Below are 21513 nucleotides of genomic sequence, written 5' to 3'. Positions count from 1 at the left end.
CAAAGTCAAAGCGTGACTGGCATGAATGCATTGGAGAAGCATTGTGGGCATATCGAACCACTTATAGAACTCCCACGCAGGCAACACCTTACTCATTGGTATATGGAGTTGAAGCCGTCATTCCCCTGGAACAACAAATCCCATCTTTGAGGATGGCCATCCAAGAAGGACTAACTGAAGAAGAAAATGCACGTCTGTGCCAAGAAGAGCTGGAAGCTCTAGATAAGAAAAGGCTAGAGGCTCAGCAGAAGTTGGAATGCTATCAAGCTCGCCTTTCGAAGTCCTTCAACAAGACAGTACGAGTGCATTTCTTTCAAGTTGGAGATCTGGTCCTCGCTGTGAAGAGGCCAATTATTGTCACTCATCGTGTTGGAAACAAATTCGTATCGAGATGGGACGGCCCATATGTCGTCATGGAAGTCTACACAAACGGAGCATACATGCTTCTTTCTGATGACAACGTCAGAGTTGGGCCTATCAATGGAAAGTTCCTGAAACGCTACTATCCATGAATGGTAGTAGAAACAAAGCATGTACATATGTATATAGTCCAAAAAAAAAATAGAAAGCAAAAAAAAAATAATAGAAAAAAAAAACCAAAAAGATGAGTCAGATGAGAAATCAGAAATGAAGAAAAGCAACAAAATGGAGTGTATGAAGACAGCTCCTTGACGCACGAGCCTAAACTGCATGTTACTCTTGGCCCGCATGAGTATGAACTGTGCACGGCACCCAATCTCAAACACTTGTTGATCCTATGAACTACGTTTTGACTTGATCCATTTCAAAAGGGTACGTAGGCAGCTTAGATAATTTCTAGGTTCGGTCATAAGTTGCGTTTGACTCTTTTCGATTTATATCATCAAGTTATGATTTAAGTTGATTATGTGAAGCCAAATAACGTTTCATTCCAAAATAGCAAAGAAATCAAGTCATCAAAAGAAGCACAAGCATTTGGACAAGATGTCAAAATATCCATCACAAACCAAATGAGAATCATCAAAAGAGAAATGATAGAAACTACAGTTTGCACCAATACTAAGCAAATGGTCTTGATCCTCCAAAGCTCTCTGAGCAGAGATCAAAAGTGATTCTGAAGTCTTCAAATTCCTCAGCATTTCCTCATCAATAGGTGCAGCTTTATGTTTGTCAAACTCTCTTTTGAATTCTTGGGTTGGACCTCAGACGGTATAAAAGGAGGCATTATCTTGCTTGAGTGACAACGTCATCTTCGTCTTCCACAGCAACGGCCATTCTCTCCACGGGAATTGTCACCACCGCTCCGAAGACTTGGATCTTTCGCGAAATACCACCGCTGAAATCCTGAAAGAGCTGCACCGCTACCGCTTCTGGGGACTGCCGCTATGCGCGCAACTCCAGCAAAATAGGGAAGCAACAAGGAGCTATGCCCGGCGTCGTCTCCCTCCGCCGCCGGCGAGCGCCCCCCCTCTTCCTCGATATCTCCCTCTTTTTCCTCACACAACCGCCATCGTATCTCTGCCAGCAAGAGACAGGGACACAACACCGCTCTTCCCCCTCGCGAAATCTGCCACTATGGCTTCTCCTCTTCCGGCGAGGTCGGCGTATAATCGGTTGGTGTCGTCGTCACTGATGGTCTTCTCTTAATTCTCCTTCACGCTGAAATAGAAGCACAGAAACATAGAAATCTAGTTGCTCATTTCTTCTTCGATTTGTGCTGCCTCTAATCCGGCGAGGCCGTATCCCGGCTGTTGCTGCCACCGCCGCACCATTGCATTCACTCTGCCCTCGCTGGAAGTCGCCATTGAAGCCTGAAATAATTCGCAAATCGCCGCCTGATGCCGCGCTTCTCTGTCTGAAAATCTGCGCCGATGTTTATATGGCCTCCATCTCAGACATGGCCGCCACTTCTCTCCACATCTCTATCATAGCAAGTTCTTCCTTGATCAAAGCAATTCGGATGATGGCTTCATTCTCCTTGACTTAAGCATCAAGAAGAGAAGACTCAATCTTCTCGAGCTGCTGTGCAGAATTCTCCCAACTTCGTGAGATGCCAAACATAACAACCTCACTCAAACCAGACTCGAACAATCCCAGATCCAAGCACACCCGAAATCTGATTAAAAGCCAATTGAGCCACCTGAAGTGCAAAGTAAACATCACTCAAATAAGGTCTTAGATGGGCTGCTGCCAGATTTTTGGATGAACTCCCTGAGGATGGTCTTTAGTCGGGCTGATGGAGATGTCAAGACTAAAAGAAAAATGACAATAGATTCTGAACTTTGCAAACAATCAAAGCATCTCGTTTGGGGCAAAATCCACCATGAAGTTGATTAATGAGACTACGCCAATCTTTAACACAAGCTTCCAAGCTCCCATCGCCATCAACTGCAAGAAAAATAAGCAATATTCAAATTTGGGATTCACTTGCTAAAAAAAAAAAAAAAACAGCGTATGCGCCATCAGAGAAGTATTCTGTTTATTAATAATTTTGGGCCAAGATTAACTTAAAAAGCCCAACATAATCATTTTCTGTGAAAATCCAACCACTCCTTTTAAGAAAAGCCCACAAGCCTCTATCTCTCTCGGCTTCTCTCTCACGCTGAAAAGAAATACGCCCTTCTTTCCTCTTGGTTCCGCGCCGCCTCTGAATCCGGCGAAGCCTCGTCCCGGCTGTTGGCACCGCTGCTGCGCAGTTACATCCCCTATGTCGTCACTGTATGCCGCCATTGAAGTCTGAAATCGTCCGTGAATCGTCGCTCGATGCCGCCCTTCTCTCCCTAGAATCCCGCAGCTTCACGCCATTCACCTCACGCCATATTTTCTGCAGGTGATACTCCCTTTTGTTTCGCTGACAATACACACATACACGACGCTGCTCCACTCCTTTTATCGAATCCGGGGTCTCGCCGCCGCGTTGCTCCGACAGCAGCCCCCCGCTAGAGCAACGTCGCCGCCAAAGAGCTCCATGTCCCTTCTGATGAGATTCTGAATGGTGAGGAGCAGATGTAGCGCCATGAAATTCACCATTCTCTGCAGCACGACGTGAGCCTCATCTTGATGTCGAACACCTCTAACACCATCGTGCCTCCATCTCCCGACACGAGCAGTAATGGGATCAGCCGCCGCCGTGCCGTTGCTCCTCTCCATTTCCGACATGGCCACCGCCGCACCCTCGCGCCAAGTGGTTCCTGAAATATAGTGAGAAGTCATCTCCATCCCTCTAAAATGCCGCCGCCGTTGACCGCCTTTGTCGACAGCAAGAGCTTCGGTAGATGGTTCCTCCTCCTCCGACGAGGTCGACGCCTCAACGATTGGCACCATCGCCATTGACTCGCTCCTTCCATCTCTAACTGTAATCTCGATAGGAACAAGCTGCCCATCATAAGAAATTAATACAGTAAATAGCAGCTCATGCAAATGATTACAAAAAAAAAAAAGGTCAGTTTGTTGAGCTACCATCAATGGCGCGGGAGCAGCTAATCCTCCGCGGCGCCATACGCGGCACCATCAATTATTTCAACTTCTTCAAACACCTCCGTCTAGTTATCGACGTGCGACCACCACCCCGGGCTCGCCTTCAGCGTTCAAGTCGCGGCTTTCAGCCTTAAAGTCGACGAGATCTCGCTCCTCACCAGCAATATCTCAACTTCTTCCCGGATTCTGTAAGAAGTTATATGGCATCATTTGCTGGTCGAAATAGGGATGTCAATCGGGCCAGCCCATCGGGTTTTCGGGCTAGCCCTATCGGGTTCCGGGTTAATCGGGTGCGGGCTAATCGGGTTGGAGGTTTTTTCGGGTTGTAAATCACCAACCCTAACCCTAAACGTTCGGGTTTCGGGCTAGCCCATCGGGTTGGAGGTTTTAAAGGTGTAAAAATAAAATTATCATTTGTATTACATTATTCTTAATGATCTAATGTATAATGTATAAAATATACATAAATATTAAATATATAAATTATATAGCCAAGCATGAAATGCAAAAATATAAAATATTCAAGATTACGACATATAAAATAAGTTAATAATAATAAAATGTTCAACTTGTTAAAAAAATAAAAAGTTTGTCCTCTGAAAAGTTTTTCCAAACTTCAGAAGTCTTTTGTCTCTTCTTAAGCTTGGCATCGTCAACAATTTTGACATCTTCTTCACCACTCTCCATATCAACACTTGGAGATGAGTCCTCCATCTTTAACACCTACAACAATAAGCAAACAATTCCAATGTAATTATTAATTTTAAGTATGTAGTTCATCTTTTGAATTGGAAGGAAGATAAATAAATTAATTTGGTATCAGAATATAAATTAAAATACCGAAATCTAAATTATCAAATATATGATCTTTTGTATGCCTAAAAATATGAACAGGTCTCACACTTAAATGAGAAGCTCAGAAGACCATACAAACACTTACCACCCCAACCATCTCCCCCACCGCACCAGACCAAATATACAACATACAAATGCACACACCACACGGAATATCGAGCACATACTCATTCACTTTAGCTATCTATCCATGTTAAATGTATTTAAAACCTCATTGAATTTATACAAGAGGACGTGTTCAGCATTTATCCAAGTTACATTTACTTGATCCCCATTGAGAATTATAGAATGGAAGAGCTCAGCAGAACACAGTTACATCTCCTTCGTTTCATGCATAAATATTTCAACTCAAGAAACTACCTATAAATCTATAATAATGTTGCAAGTCCACTCATCTCATACAAAACGACACCATATTATGAATATATGAGGCCACTGCCAAAATCAGTAGGCCTAATCAAAGGGCAAAAAAAATGGACTGCTAATTCAAACTCATCCAAAATAGAAAAAAAAAATTGAGTAAATAATCTATGAATAAATATTAAGGATTAAGGATGAATAATACTGCATAAGGATGAAGAGATTACTTATGAGTTATGAATGATTGATGGTGATGGCGAGCAGGTTCAGAACTCAAAAGCCGGCGGCCGGAGTGGTGGCGGTCTGCCGGACCTGGTGCGGCTGGTGCCTGGTGGTGCCGACTGCCGTGAACGAGATCTCTCTGCGAGGAGCTCGGGAAATCAGAGAGAATCACGACAGATGCAGAGCAGCAGAGGCGAACGCGGCTGCAGCCTGCAGAGACGCGCAGAGGCGAACGACGGGCGCGCGATGCCGGTGAATGGTGGAGTGGTGAACGGTGGAACGGTGGAATGGCGTGGAGTTGGAAACTTGGAGTTGGAGGAACCTTGGAGGCGCGCTCGCTGCTGTGCTGAAGCGTGAAATTCAAAACCAAAGCAAACCCTAAAGCTAAAATCATAATATTTCAATTTTATTTTTTTTTTTTTAAATTCGATAGCCCGACGGGCTGGCCCGACAACCCGCCGGGCTGGCCCGCTTCAACCCGACAGCCCGAACGGGCTAGCCCGATTAGCCCGATTTGTAATCGGGTTGTGATTTTCCAACCCTAACCCTCTAATTTTGTCGGGTTATTCGGGTTGGCCCACGGGTTTCGGGCTGCATTGACATCCCTAGGTCGAAAGTATGCTGTAAGGTCCCTTCGAATCTCCTAGAACAAGCAGATTCAGAAACAGCTCGCGAAAGGAGCCACAAAAAGGAAACAAAAAAGTAAAAGAGAAATTGGGGTTTCTATCTCAAATCGACAAGGCAAAACAAGGAAAATAATAGTAATAAAAAAGGGGCTCAAGCATTTGAGAACATTAAGAAGACTGAAACTCAACTTCATAAGACAGTGGCTGTAGCTATAAAGAGTTCAGACACCAAGTTTTTATTTAGTGGATTGGCAGCAGCTACTCTATTTAGATATGTCATGAGAACTTAAATAAAGACCATGTTGGAAGCAAACATTTGTAACAAGTCATGAAATCTATGCACAAGAGCAGAAGAAAATTGTAGCAAGATGAAATGTCGAAAGATATGGGGCACAAAGCAAAAGGAACAATAATAGAAAGGAGGAAGCTATGCATACCTCCGACGTAACTTCTCCCCACTGCTCCGATAGCCCCTACAGCTCCAACCTCTACTCCTTCATGACAGCAACTTCGGAGAAAGGAGCTGCGCATCAAATAAAAGCAAGGCATTGTAAGTTCGTCGCCGACGACATTCCGGCGTTGAAAAAAAAAACAGAGAGAAATTAAAGAAAGAAGGATTACTATTGCAAAATCGTGAAAGATGAGGCACCGACAGCCTCTCTACCGTTTCCTTCGTCTATGCCTTCTCTATAACAAAGTCAGACTCTTCAAACCTTCACTATGCCAAAAGAGAAAGAGTTGCAGGAAAAAGAGGGCAAAACTACTCACGGCCTAGGTTCGCTTCTGCCCAATGGAATCAGAAATACCAAACCTCCTTGTGACAAGAAGGAAAATGAAGAAGGTTGTTGTTATTTGTTTTGCTTAAAGGAAAGAGAAATCGTGTTTGAGCATTTAAAAGGGAATCGCACTTTTATGCGGAAGGACTCATCTGCAATTTTGGAAACACGGAGGGATTTAGTAGCAGTTTAAGTTTTGAGCTGATATCTAATCTTGGCCATTGATTTGATCTTGCGGCTGTGTTTTGTTGGAGGGCTGAGTTAGTTATAACTAATTCAGCAGGAGATCGTCTTCTTCATTAAGACGAATTCGCAGAGTGTGAGCAGAAAAACAGAGAGGAGAGATTTGCATTTCTTTCTTGTTCCAAGTTTGTGAGAGAGAGATAGAAGTTCTCATTTGTAATCTCTGTATTCAAAGTTTGAGGTGAATAAAAGGAGTTCTCGTTTTTTGTCCCGTGGAGTAGGGTTTACCCGAACCACGTAAACTTTGTGTTTCTTTATCTTTTGCGTCGATTTCTTTACAAATTGGTGCCGTCTGTGGGAACCGGGACTCGAGATCGACGGAGAAGATGTCTATGTCAAGAATCGAGACTGAGAAATTCACGGGGAAGAACGACTTTGGTTTATGGCGCATAAAGATGCGTGTGTTGCTCACGCAACAAGGGCTTTCAGCAGCTCTAAAGGAAGATGATGAAAGTTCATCATCGGCAATGAAGGATGTTGATTCCAAAGAAAAGGCTGCGACAGCAGCTGAATCGGAGCTCAAGAAGGCAGAAATGCGGGAAAGAGCTCATAGCCTGATAATCATATGTCTTGGAGATAAGGTGCTCAGGGAAGTGGCTAGAGAAAAGTCTGCGGCGGCAGTTTGGAAGAAATTGGAATCGATCTATATGACTAAATCTCTGGCAAATCGCTTATATTTGAAGCAGCGGCTGTATTCTTTCAAAGTTGCCGATGGAAAGTCGATTGATGATCAGCTTGAGGCATTCAACAAGATCGTAGATGATCTTGAGAATGTTGATGTAAAAGTTGGGGATGAAGATCAAGCTATCATTCTTCTAAATGCTCTTCCTGCATCGTATGATCAACTCAAGGATGCTATGTTATATGGAAGGGAGAATGATATATCAGTTGAGGAGGTGCAATCGGCATTGAAGGTAAAGGAGTTGCAGAAATCTTCAACATCCTCTCAAAAGAAAGAAAATATTGGTGAAGGGCTGACTGTCAAACAGAAAGGTGGTGGCAAGTCCAAGAAGGGCAAGAAAGAATTCAAGAAGGGAAAATCAGATAAAGGGAATAAAGCTTCTGATGAGGAGGTCCAGACTTGTTATCACTGCAAGAAGCCTGGACATTGGAAGAGAGATTGCATAATCTGGAAAAGAAATCAGAAGCAATCCAATGCCACAGGCAAACAAGAAGTAAAGGAACCTGAACAATGTGACACTGCAGAAGCCCTAAATGTTGTTGAAAAACACATTGATGATAAGTAGATTTTGGATTCAGGATGTTCTTTTCACATGTGTCCTGTAAAGGAGTGGTTTGATGAGCTGCAGTATCAAAGAGAAGGAACTGTGGTTCTGGGCAACAATTAAAATGTGATAGTCAAAGTGCATTGTATCTCATGAAGCACCAAACTTTTCATGAGAGATCAAAGCACATTGACATAAGGATGCATTTTATAAGAGATATCATAGAGAAAGGAGTTGTGAAGATGGAAAAGGTGGGGACTGAGGATAATGCAGCTGATGCATTAACAAAGGCTTTGCCAGTAGCTAAGTTCGAGCATTGCTTGGGGTTAGTGAATCTGCTGTCTCTTTAGTTTTTCAGAAGTTTATATTTCGGAGTTGGATTCGAGGAGCTTTGTTCTGTTCTGATCGATTTTGATTCTTCAAGCAAAAGGTGGAGATTTGTTGTTATTTGTTTTGCTTAAAGGAAAGAGAAATCGTGTTTGAGCATTTAAAAGGGAATCGCACTTTTATGCGGAAGGACTCATCTGCAATTTTGGAAACACGAAGGGATTTAGTAGCAGTTTAAGTTTTGAGCTGATATCTAATCTTGGCCGTTGATTTGATCTTGCGGCTGTGTTTTGTTGGAGGGCTGAGTTAGTTATAACTAATTCAGCAGGAGATCGTCTTCTTCATTAAGACGAATTCGCAGAGTGTGAGCAGAAAAACAGAGAGAAGAGATTTGCATTTCTTTCTTGTTCCAAGTTTGTGAGAGAGAGATAGAAGTTCTCATTTGTAATCTCTGTATTCAAAGTTTGAGGTGAATAAAAGGAGTTCTCGTTTCTTGTCCCGTGGAGTAGGGTTTACCCGAACCACGTAAACTTTGTGTTTCTTTATCTTTTGCGTCGATTTCTTTTCAAAGGTGATTACAAGTTTGGTATGAGCAGCTGTTGTCGTATCATTCCTTTTGTAGACCCATGTTGGAAAAGAGGCTAGAAAGATGAAGGAAATGAAGCAATGGCTGGTGGTGGCTAGAACTATGAAAAGAGAAAATATGGCTGCAATGTTTAGAATTGGTGAATGAAAAAGACTGCAGAATGGCCCCTCTATTTATAGCCAAAAATTCACACCCTAAACCCTAGCTACCAAACCCTAAACCCTAGCCGCCAGTGTGTACGAAGAAAGGGTGGAGTTCCAACTGTTCTTTGCAATTTTCAGCAGGCTATGAACAACCCTTCAAAGAAAGATGCCAAAGTTTCAAAAGGACTGCCTTTATTGTTGCAAGGACTTCTTACGTATCAGATTACTAAAGTGGATGGGGTTGGCTACGCTTAAAAGATAATAGCTGAAACCTTGATCAAAATAGGATGCGCAACCATGAAGAATTGAGGGCTAGGATCGAAACTAACGAAGATAGCTGAATCAAATCAACGACTGAGATGGAGAAATTTGTTGAGTTGGAGCAGAGTACCGCCTTGTTTGTCTGGCCTCCATTAAATGACTGAATATTGTGCATTTGTGCACATGAATCGGGTAACATTTTCAAAGTTACGTGGATGACTTGGGCCACATTTTGTTTAGTATGTGTGTAGATATTTTAAGGCCAAAAGTTATTTAAATTGGTGAATTGCACAAGTATGGGTTGTGACGTTTAGAAATGCACATAGCCCAATGTTTTTAGTGAAGCCCAAATTCAAAGATCAAGTCAAAAAAACTCCTAAATACGAGTATAAACTATTTACAAATTCAAATTCAAGTAAAGGACTCCTAAATACAAGTATAAACTATTTGCAAGTTCAAAAATTCAAATTCAAGTCAAGAACTCCTAAATACGAGTATAAACTATTTATAAATTCAAAGAAATTGAAGAACTCCTAAATACGAGTATAATTTATTTACAAATTCAAATTCAAGTCAAGAACTCCCAAATACGAGTATAAACTATTTATAAATTCAAAGAAATTGAAGAACTCCTAAATACGAGTATAAACTATTTAAAATTCCAAATTCAAATTGAAGAACTCCTAAATACGAGTGTAAACTATTTGCAAATTTGAAAAAATTCAAATTCAAATCAAGAACTCCTTGATAAGAGTTTAAACTATCAGAAATGAATTTCGAGACTCGTCCATTCCCAAAGGCATTTTGTTCATAAACAAGTCTCGATGGGGCAATTTGTAGACAATTAAATTTGTTGTCAAATTAAATCGTGCCACGTGTATATTCATGAATTAAATATTCAATTATATTTTCTATTTTATTAAATGGGATTTTATTCCTAATTAAATAGATATATATAATTAATATTTAATATAAATGAATTAATGGGCTCATGGACACCTAAAGCCCTAAGGCCCATGCATGGAGGCCCAAAGCTCATAAAGCTCATGAGGCTCATCTCTAAAGTTTATAAATAGAAGTGTTGGGTGCTCATAAATGACATCTTGGAGTAGTGTAAAGTTGGAGTGGAAGAGAATTGGAGAGCTAGAAGAATTCCATCAAAGCTTCAAGAGTTCAAGAATTCAAAACCTTCAAATCTTCAAGTGATCAAGATCTTCAAAGCTTCAACAATTCAAAACCTCCAAATATTCAAGTGATCAAGATCTTCAAAGCTTCAAGAGTTCAAGAATTCAAAACCTTCAAATCTTCAAGTGATCAAGATCTTCAAAGCTTCAAGAGTTCAAGAATTCAAGACCTTCAAAGCTTCAAGAATTCAAGATCTTCAAAGCTTCAAGTAATCAAGATCTTCAAATCTTCAAGCGATCAAACCTTCAAATCTTCAAGTGATCAAGCATTCAAATCTTCAAGATCAAAAGCTTCAAGGCGTTCTTACAAAATTCTAAAGGACGTTCTTCTCCAAATTAAATCAACTTCGACGTGCAATTCAAAATCATGGCTTGAAGCCCTTTGGATTTATCGTCATCAAATCAAATATTTCAAGAACCTTCGAGAATGTTCGAGAATCAAATGGAAGAGAAGAATCAGAGGATCACCTAGAGATTGCGACCCACATAAATAAATCTATCAAATTATCTTTGTAACGCATTCTGTATATTATCAAATTGAAATACAAAAAATTTGTGTTTACAGCGGGCTTTTCAGCCCTAGACACCAGATTGCGCCTAAAAACATCATTCTAACCCAAAATCTCCAAAATTACACTCTTCCATATATAAAACCTAAATCTCCTACTAAAACATAAAACAAACCCATAAACGCACCAATTTCCAAAATATTTAACTTAAAATACGCACATGCAAACCCCTAAAATAATAACAATTAAGCATAAATCAATAAACCTTTGGATGAAAAAGGAGTGAACATTACTGGGCCAAAGACAGGATGTTTCAAGGACCTGGACTTCTTGACGCAGCTGAATCTATAGCTCTGCACGGAGATAGCCATGATTACTCGCAGAAATTCTAAGTTGTTGAGGGGGCGTATGGCAGCCCTGATTTTATTCATCGTATGGGAGACTCAGTGCTCCAGTTGCGGGGTCACGGCCGTGACAGCCCTGCGCTGACTTCTTGGCGCGATGGAGAACTCCCAGCCTTGCTCGGGATCTCTCGGGACTTCCAGCCCTGCATTGTTCAAGAGTATTCCTGATTTGAAAGAACGTGACAGCCCTATGTTTTTACGAGGAATGAGGAAACGGGGCTGAAAATGTCTACTCATGTGACAGTCCTGTAAGTGTTTTCTCACGCTAATGGTTCCAGCTCTGCTTGTACCTTCTCACGCTAAGGGTTTTCCAGCTCTGATGGGTATTCTCGCACAATAATTCCAGCCTTGTGATAAATCTCGCACCAATCTAGAATTAAATTAAAATGGAAGCCAGAGCTGCCCTTATCTATGGTATTTGCAGGATGGAAAGCTCGACAGCCCTGGGAACACCGAATTAATGGGAGCACCACGGCCTTGCTATTTATAGGAATTCTTGAGATAACGAATACACGACAATCCAATGCTACGCATAAGACTTGTGATTTGGGGGCAGCATGACAACTTTACGTTTTATTCTATTTAACATCACAAATAGTGGGCCTTTAATCCAGTCCTGCACTCGCTCGGGCAACTCTAGAACATACGACAACCTTGTATTTTATTTGGGAAAATTCAGAGCTGATGCGAGATAGCCATGCCTGATACTCAAGGGAATTTAGAGCGGAGGGGGCGCGGGGCAGCCATGACCAGGACCTTGCTCGAATGAAACACTTCCAGCCCCGTTTCGTACTGCTCGGGTGCATCATCTCCAGCACTATTCGGACTCCTCGACACATGAATTCCCAGCCCTGACCGGGACCTCTCGGAACCAGATTTTTCAGCCCTGCACAGGGCTCCTCGGAGCGTATTTTCAGCCCTGTCGGGTCTCTTCACACAGCAGGCTTCCAAGCCCTGTCGGGCTTCTTCACACAGTGGGTTTCCATCCCCGCTCGGGTCTCTCTACGCACCTCACGCAACAGATTTTCAGCTCTGCTCGGGTCTCCACGCGAAATGGGTTTTCAGCCGTGCTCAGAGCCATCTTCAAGAAATCTTTGACGCTCAGGTACATGCAACACTGACTAGGGATAATCGAGTACCAGATCATCTTGGTAGGGAATCTACTGCCTTGAGAACATCCTCATCTATATTGCTGTTTTTTTACCATTTATTGCTCACCGGGCAAGTGAAGGGAACCAATTGGGTAATTATTAGTTTGATTGGGTTCATGCCGAATCTTAAAGTCAGCTGAGCTGTTTGAACTATCTGTATCTTGTTCCCAACACTCACTTGGATGTATTGCCTCATTGGGGACCAGAAAGTTGGAGCATTGTTTGAACAGGATGATATTGTGATAGATAAAATTATCGGGCTGTTGGTGTACAGAATTTGGGCATACTAAAAAAACTTGTGCTATTAGAATATTGTATTTGTGCAAAGGGATCACTAAGGGGATTCATTATGTTCAAATCTGAATATATATTTTTTTAGACTTTGGAACTTCAAGATTTTTTCTCCCTCGCTAACTGTCAGAGCAGCTTTGATTTATTTATTGGGTTTTCTCTAATTTATTCATTGGATCTTCTACTATTTATTCACCGGGTCTTCAACAATCGTGCTTGACTTCTAAAGTATGTGCACGACACTGGGGGAGAGAGTAGGGGTGTATACCCCGTATATACCTTATATATTACCATTCATATCCTATTTTTTAGGGATAAAAAATTCAATTTTTAGATGTTGCCTAAGTTCGAGCTCCCATAGTTGGCTTAGCGCGGGCAGCTGTCTAAACCGGATCCTAATGCTGATATTAGCGCGAGCACTTAAGATTTATAAGTCGCCCAAACGCGAGCTTCCAGAGCTGCCTTAGCGCGGGCATTAGGAGGGTTAAATTTCTTAGAAGCTGCCTAAGTTCGAGCTCCCAAAGCTAGCTTAGTGCGGGCAACTGCCTACACCGGATCCCAATGCTGGTAGTAGCGTGAGCACTTAGGACTTAGAAGCTGCCTAAGCGCGAGCTCCCAGAGCTGCCTAAGCGCGAGCTCCCAGAGCTGCCTTAGCGCGGGCATTAAGAGGGTTCAATTTTTTAGATGTTGCCTAAGTTCGAGCTCCCAGAGCTGGCTTAGTGCGGGCAACTGTCTACACCGGATCCCAATGCTGGTAGTAGTGTGAGGACTTAGGATTTAGAAGCTGCCTAAGCGCGAGCTCCCAGAGCTGCCTTAGCGCGGGCATTAAGGTTTAGAAGCTGCCCCAGCCGCGAGCTTTTGGAAGGAAAATTCAAAAAAGGTGGGAGTCGTTGCTCGCAGGAACGGTTATAATAATCAAGAAAGAGTGGCTCAATGAGCACATTCGAAATAGAGTTTCTTCATTCTTATTATTATTGTTAATTATTCTAAATACTTGCGGCAGGTTGGGAATATTTTTGTGTTGACAATTGACAGGGGTGTAATATTTTATCTTTGATTATTTTGCAAACTTACAATACTCAATCTTGGATAAGTTACAGAGCTACAGGGCTGAGGTACTTGGACTTTACTTGGGAGAGCAACACAGCGCTGATTTTACACAACACTTCATCGGTTGAACACGAAGAAGACCCGGTTCAACCAGACTAGGGGGGAGTAGCTGATGAGGAGTAAAATATGCATCATCGCTGTACACCGTGGAAATGCCAGCTTTGGCCTCCAGCTTTGCCAATTCTAGCTATACCGAGGGCCAACTTTGACTTCCAGCTCCAATCTTGCCAGCTTCAGCCATAACACCGACTTGGGCTTTATTTCTCCGTTTCGTGGGCTTTAGGGTTAGGCCCAATTAATCACCTATAAATAGGGCTCTTGTGTATGGGAAAAATGGGGGATTGATTCATTCTTACTACTTCACCTTGTAAATTGTAAGCTTCTCATAAAACATAGTGAAAAATCGGGAAACCACCGTGGATGTAGATCATTTATGATCGAACCACGTATATCTTGAGTCGTTTGCTATTTTCGTTTATCTTTTATATTTTGGGAATTATTTTGGAACTCATCATACCTATTTATTAACATTTCCTTATTGCGTAGAACCAAGAAGGCCTGCGCAGACTTAGCCGATACCAAGAAGTTCCTACCCGCATGGATTTAGCTGGTATCAGGAGGCTTCGACCTGCGCAGACTTGGCTGGTGCCAAGAGGCTCCTGCACGCGTAGATTTAGTTGATGTCAAGAGGCTTCCGCCTGCGCAGACGATATTCAATAAAAGGCTGTATAGGTCACTAAGGACCTGCTGGTGGTTGGAAAAGCTGCAAATCCGTTAGTAAAAGGACAAACCGCAAGAGATAATGACGGCCATCAACTTTTCTGCATGAGGAATACGCGAAATGTCAAAAAGATCATTGTATCCTTCTTCCTTGTAAACTCTACAAATATCCCTTGTAGTGCATTGTAAGAGGGGATGAATTTTTGGAGAAATATAAAATATAAGTATTTTTCGTGTTCTTGAAGGCTCTTGATTTCCTTAATCGTCTTTGTGCTTCTGAGTTTTGACTATTCTGGTTCATATCTCTCTATTAACTTGCTATTAGAATGGGGTAAAGGTTTTTGTTTCACCACTTATTAATATTGTAAAATACAAAAACACCAGTTCATCAATGGTCATCCAACGAATTTTTTTTGAAAATCAGTTCATCAGTTCACAAAAAAAAATACTAAAAAAAAGAAAAAAAAAAGATCTTCATGAATAAAACGGAAAGAGATTCAGAATATAAGTCACAAAATATTTTTAAATCAGTTCATCAATTCGTAAAAAAATTATACTTTACAACCAAAGCAGGATCTTCATGTATTGAACGAAAGTAGATTTACCGTGTAAGAGGAGTGTTCGTCTCCAGCAGAAATATATAAAGATGTAATCCGATTCGTCGTCTGTCGCTGATTTCGAAACTCGCGATATTGAACCCAGGAAAAAATCCCTTTGCAGCAGCGTTTTGCAAAACGACGATTAAAAAGTGAGAGCAATCGTTCACAAATTGAATCGGCGATGAAGATATTTGATGAAAACCTAGAATTTTTATCCATTCTATCCGATTAGATCACTCCAGAATGGAAATTGAGTTATTTACGGGATTCGATCAACATAATAAATTCAGTCAATTCGAGTTTACATATTTGTCCTTCTGCGATTAAAATATTGTAAATAACCAATATTTAATACCATGAAAAATCATTTTAGAAAATTATATGGATCGTTGATTGAAGTTAGATGAATGACCTTGATTTAGACTTTATTTTTTATCTAGTGAAGTGATTGTCATAGGATGCAACCCTCTATATATATATACACTCAAGTGCAACGACCAAAGCACACTGATAATGAAAGTGGACGACTTTGGTGATTTGAGTCGAACTCAGCCGCCACCATTCATTCCCCGGTGGAATGGTGGAGCACCAATAATCCAAGTGGAAGACTTGGGTGATTTCGGTCCAACTCAGCCATCTTGTCTCCATTTTTACGTAGGAAACAGATAGATAGGCTTCATTTAAAAATATTTAATAATTTTTTTAAATGATCAAAACCACATTGTTTGATTTAAAAAGTGACGCATCAGTATTTTCAATTTCGCCGTCTTTGTATTGATTTAAGTGGTAGAATAATTAATATTTAAAAATTAAAATTTTGGATTTGAATTTATTATTACGCGATTTTTAAATTTGCTTATTTAATTATTCTTTAAAAAAAATAAAAAATTGGCTCGTCATAGACAATTTACATAAATTATGCCACCAAGCTGTTAGGTCAATTTTAATCCAAGTGAACATTAAAATTATGATAAAATTACAATGATATCTATAATTTTTTTTGAAAGGAAGTGATATCTATGTTGATACTCTATTCATCCATTAAAAAATATCTATGTCGTAATGACAATATTTTAATAAACTGATTAAATATATTATGAAGGGAATAAGGGTCTCATTTTTATTATAATTTTAAATTAATTAATTTGATTAAGCGGTGAGTCTAGAATAATAATATTGATAAATAAGAAGTAATATTAATACTATAATTAAGTGGATTGTGTGGGTAGAATAAAAATCTCATTTTAATTGTAATTATAAATTGATTGACTTGATTGAATAATGGGTTAATAATGACAATATTGGTAAATAATGGTGCTATGCTCAAAATAAATGACCCTAAAATAAAGCAAGTAAAACGTGAATATGGTTGAAACTTTGAGGCTTTGTATCTTAATAGAAGTAGAACTCTTCAAGCCAATCATCATCTTCAAGTTATTTCCCAACTTTGTCGAGCGTCTAATAGCTTCATAATAACGGTGAATCCCACATAATCAGGATCATCAAGACAACAACATTGTTAACTATCAAATTAGGTTAGCTTTGCCTTAATTCGTCGGCTTCGACTTTGTTCCTTAAAATTGCATACTTTTGCCCTCATAAAATGAATAATGTTAAAAGTTATGATCAATAGAGTGTATTTACTAAAAAGAAAAAATATGAAATGAATATATCTTTTGTGAATGTACCAAAATTATGAAATGATATTCTCTCCGTCCATTAAAAGTGGTATGTATTTCATTTTGAACTATTTCATTATAAGTGACCTGTTTCCATAAATGGAATAATTTAATCCTTAAAAAAGCGTGGGTCCTATCACTTAAATAAATTTACACATTCTCCCTAATTCTCGTGATTGAAAAATTTTGAGTTACTTATAATGAGACGAAGATAGTATTTTTTTGTTGGACATAAGAGTATATTTTTTCACATTTTCAAAAAGTTATGTGCAAAATTGAAATTGTCAAAACTTATAGGTAGTATTTTCTTGGCTGCACATTTGTTTATGTGACCTTTTCAATTAAAATAGTAAATAAATAAATAACAAACATTCTCATTAAATTCATTATTTATTAGAAATATTATTATGTCTCACAAATAATTATTCCTCTTTTCATTTAAAAAATAATATTTTTATTATCTCCTACTTTTTTTTAACTAATATACATTCCAATTTTTATTTTATTTTATCTTATTATAAATTATTCATTTTTAATAGTTGTGTCCGAATGTGTAGTTTATTGAATTGGGATAGTTTTAACGCCAATGACATTTTTATATCTTTTAATTTTATTTGCATAATTTCTTTTTTTGTGGAGATCATTTATTTGCATAACTTTGAAAGTTGGCGAAAATCCATTACTCATTCAATTGTTATCCTCAACCTCAACTACTTTAGCCTGACCACTAAACTTGAAAGCACACCACCGTTTCTCCCAACTTTAGAATTGCCGCCTTCATATTCTGATAATTTCCTCATTATTCTCGTTGATGATCACTGCCCAACAAAATCTAATATCCAAATTTCTCGTTGCTGCTGGATTGGTCCGAAACGCAATTTTGATTCACGGTGGATCTTTCTTTCTGCTCTTGCGCTCCCCTTCTCCCGCACAATTTTATTTATTTTATTCCTTAGTAATTGCCTCGACTTCTCTCTTTTTTGATCCACCTTTTTAGGTAGTCGCTGTAGGTTGACTAAGATCCGAATCGAATTCCCAATTGGGCGAGATTATTATTCAGTTTCGCAAGGATTTTAAGTTATTTTTATTTTTTTTTAATTTCTTTGCGTTTTTAATAAACCCCGAGTGAAATCATGATGCGCAGTGGCATCTCTGTGATCTTTAATCTGATTGTTTGAGTTGGAATTTTTGGGGTATTGTTTTTCTTCCCATGGGGTTTTTGAATTTTTTTTGAGGCTGATTAAGGGTGAAAAGCAGAATATAAAGATTCAGTCGTGGTTCCTTATGTGGTAGATTTTTGACAATTTGGAGACCTTATATATATTGTAGCGGTGTAGGGAAAAGGCAGAGCGATAGAGAGATGGTGCGGAATAGGGAGAAAGAAGAAGCAGAGTCTCGATTAATTCCTCCTGTTTCGATATCAGTTGCAGATTCATCGATTAGTCTAATAAAAGTTGTCTCCACTTTGATTATTTTTGTTTTGGGTATAGTTATAGGATTAGTTTCTAGCTTTCACCTCCATAGGTACTTCACTTTCGAGGGTGATCAGTTTAGTTTCAAGAGTATTTATTTTGAAACCCAGCAATTTAGCAGCCACGATAATCAGATGATGCTTGTAAATGGCGAAAGAGTCGATTGCCTGAGGATGGAGAGATTTACCAGGCAGAGGAATTTGATGCATCAAATGACAGACAAGGAGTTGTTTTGGAGGGCCTCACTAGTGCCCCAAAAGGAAGAGTTTCCATTCAGGAGAGTGCCTAGAGTGGCGTTCATGTTCTTGACTCGTGGGCCGTTGCCCATGTTGCCATTGTGGGAGAGGTTCTTTAGTGGTCAGGATGTGGAAAAATACTCTATATATGTGCATGCTCTTCCTGGATTTGAGCTACAAGTGTCCAACTCATCTGTCTTTTACAGGCGCCAGATCCCTAGTCAGGTATAAATTCCGAGGTGATGCTTCTGTGTGTTGATTTTTGGGTTATTTGTAATACTTTCCCTGTGGTACTTGTGGAAGAATTTGCCAAGTTATTGATGTTTGTTCTCATGCTAATTTTCAGTTGGATAATTAGGAATTGTTTTGTATTCATAGCTGTTTTTTACCAGATGTATTGCATTCTAGCTTTAATCTACAAGGAAAGACTATGACTTTATGCTTCAAGGGGCATACAAAATTGACTATTAAGTGTTAGACTGCCAAATTGTAATGACAGATAGATGAGAACAGAAGCTATTATGTTAATTGCGGCCTTCTGTGTCTGAGCTCTAGGTATACTTTAGATACTGTGCTAGATGTCATGAAAATTAGCCTGGATTCAGGACTTCTCTTGATAGCTAAGTTTATCACTGCAGAACATAGAAATTTTCTATTTCCTTTTCAAACATGATTGTGTCATTATTTTTTTAACTGGATTAGTTGCGTCAATTAGTTGTCTGCTGTTGATCATGAAAAGATTGCTTGGTTGCAGTTTAGAACTTGTTTTTAGGAAGCATTTTTTTGCGAGAATGATTTAATAAGATCCCCTTGGAAGATAGTTTTGTGAGCTGCAGAGTTTGACCATTTCAGTGACATCTGTTTGATTTTTCGCTTTGATAAATATATATATTTACTTTGTTTGAAGTCTTCAATAAAAATAGCTTTACAGTGATACATTGAAAAATGGGTGTTGCCTCTTCAAAACAGCTTTAGTAGACTCTAGAATAGGTTTGAAAAACCAGGTGTGTATTTTCTAAATAAATTTCTAGGCCAATTTATCATACCTCACTCATCGACCAAGGACAGAAAGGGAAATTTTTTATAAACAAATACATGATATATTAATGAAGAAACAGATTCCAGCAAACAAGTAATACAACTGATTGAGGCATACTGCATTTCACTTTTAATTTACTCTACAGGTGTGTTTGCTTTGAGGTAGGAAGGGATAAGCTCCATTTACCACCTTATACCTCGCTTTCTTTGACGTAATAAAAATCCGGGCAGATGGTATAAATTTTCAGGCAGCACATTTTCCCTTGGGAAAATGATAATTTTATACAACCTTATGAGAAGTGGATAAATATATTATCACTCAAATCAAACAAGATATAAAAATGTGGTCCCCACTTTAAATGATAAATATATACCTCATTATATTATCCCTCCATCTAGAGGGATAAAAAGCAAACACATCCTACATATTCAAATAGAGAAATTGAGAACCCAATGAAACAATAATTTAGAGAGTTCTAATGTTTCTATCGTAGTTAAGAGGAGCTGAAAGAATGGTATCCAATGTTCACCAACATCCTACCAATAAAATCTTCGTTCTTTAACCTGCTGATGGAGCTCTGTACGAGATCAAGATTTAGCTGAAATCTCCCTGATATGTATCTCTCCCTTGTTTTCTCATTTAAGACCGTGGCCTAAAACTAGATGCACTTGCTTGTCAAATGACTAATGTTTAATATCAAGAATAAGGATTCTTGGAGTTGGAAGAGGTAACCTCCAGAATATTTCCGAACCCTTGAAATGTTAAAACTTATTGTATACTTCATGGAAATGCTCTTCAGGCTGAAAATATTTGATTATATTTGTGATGTTTCTAATTGTCCGTAGATTGTATTTGTAATGAACATCCGATTCGCACCGCTCTTGAGGGCAGATAAGGAACATTTATTCGGCTCAAGTTCTTTAGAACCATATCTGTTGATCTACTCTCTGAAAGCTAATTGTCCATGCATAAGGGTTTGTGTGCAATGAATTTATTAGATGGTTTTCTTAGTATTTATCCTGTAGATAGATGATAAATGTTTCCTTAAATATTGCAGCATGTCGAATGGGGATCAGTGTCGCTGGTTGATGCAGAGAAACGGCTTCTAGCCAATGCTCTTCTCGACTTCTCAAATGAGCGGTTTGTACTGCTATCGGAGAGTTGTATCCCTATTTACAACTTCCCCACAATCTACTCATATCTCATGGGATCTGACCATAGTTTTGTGGAGTCATACGATGACCCTTCTCGTTATGGCCGTGGCCGCTACAGCCGTTGGATGAAACCAGATATTAGACTTTCTGAATGGAGGAAAGGGTCTCAGTGGTTTGAGGTTCGTCGTAATTTGGCTGTGCGAATAGTTGCAGACAGCAAGTATTACTTGCTTTTCAAGAAGTACTGCAGACCTTCTTGCTACCCAGATGAGCATTATCTTCCAACGTATCTACGCAAGTTCTATGGCGCCCTTAATGCTAACCGAACAATAACTTATGTCGACTGGTCGCAAATGGGTCCCCATCCGGCAAACTTCACGGCTGCTAACATAACTGTAGGATTCTTACACTCAATCAGGAACAATATCACAGAATGTTCCTACAACTCAGGAAACACATCACTCTGTTATCTCTTTGCTAGGAAGTTTGATCCCACCTCTTTAGAGCCTTTACTCAACATGACTTCGCAAGTATTGGGATTTTGAAGTGATAATGAGATTTTGATATATACTTGTTACAATTTTGTTACATTCTACAATTTTGTATACTACGGCTGCGTTTACTTTGATGAATAAATTTATCCATGGAAAATGATGGATAACAAAATTTATGTCTTTAAATGTCTCCTTTCTTTTTCAACATTTGACACAAAAGCATTTTTCTTTCCTAATTTTCACTTCAAAGGTGGATAGTATTATCCCTCCATTTTTGGTATGATAATATTATCCACCCTTGAAGTGAAAATAAGGAAGGAAAAATGCTCTTGTGTCAAATGCTGGAAAAGAAATGAGACCTTTCAAGGCATAAATTCTTGTTATCCATCA

At 39.4% G+C, this 21513-nt stretch overlaps 1 protein-coding gene across 1 annotated transcript; it reads left to right on the top strand.

The window, feature by feature from the left end:
* Positions 1–17355: 17355 nt before the first annotated feature.
* LOC131013932 (glycosyltransferase BC10) lies at positions 17356–21209 on the top strand. The gene is made up of 2 exons (XM_057941862.1): positions 17356–18661; positions 20533–21209. Exons 1-2 carry the CDS (start codon positions 18089–18091, stop codon positions 21172–21174), a joined length of 1215 nt encoding a protein of 404 aa, XP_057797845.1. The 5' UTR covers positions 17356–18088; the 3' UTR covers positions 21175–21209.
* Positions 21210–21513: the final 304 nt, after the last annotated feature.

This window comes from Salvia miltiorrhiza, chromosome 3, assembly GCF_028751815.1.
Source record: "Salvia miltiorrhiza cultivar Shanhuang (shh) chromosome 3, IMPLAD_Smil_shh, whole genome shotgun sequence".
Lineage (NCBI taxonomy): Eukaryota > Viridiplantae > Streptophyta > Magnoliopsida > Lamiales > Lamiaceae > Salvia > Salvia miltiorrhiza.
This window is presented reverse-complemented; position numbering and strand designations above follow the sequence as displayed.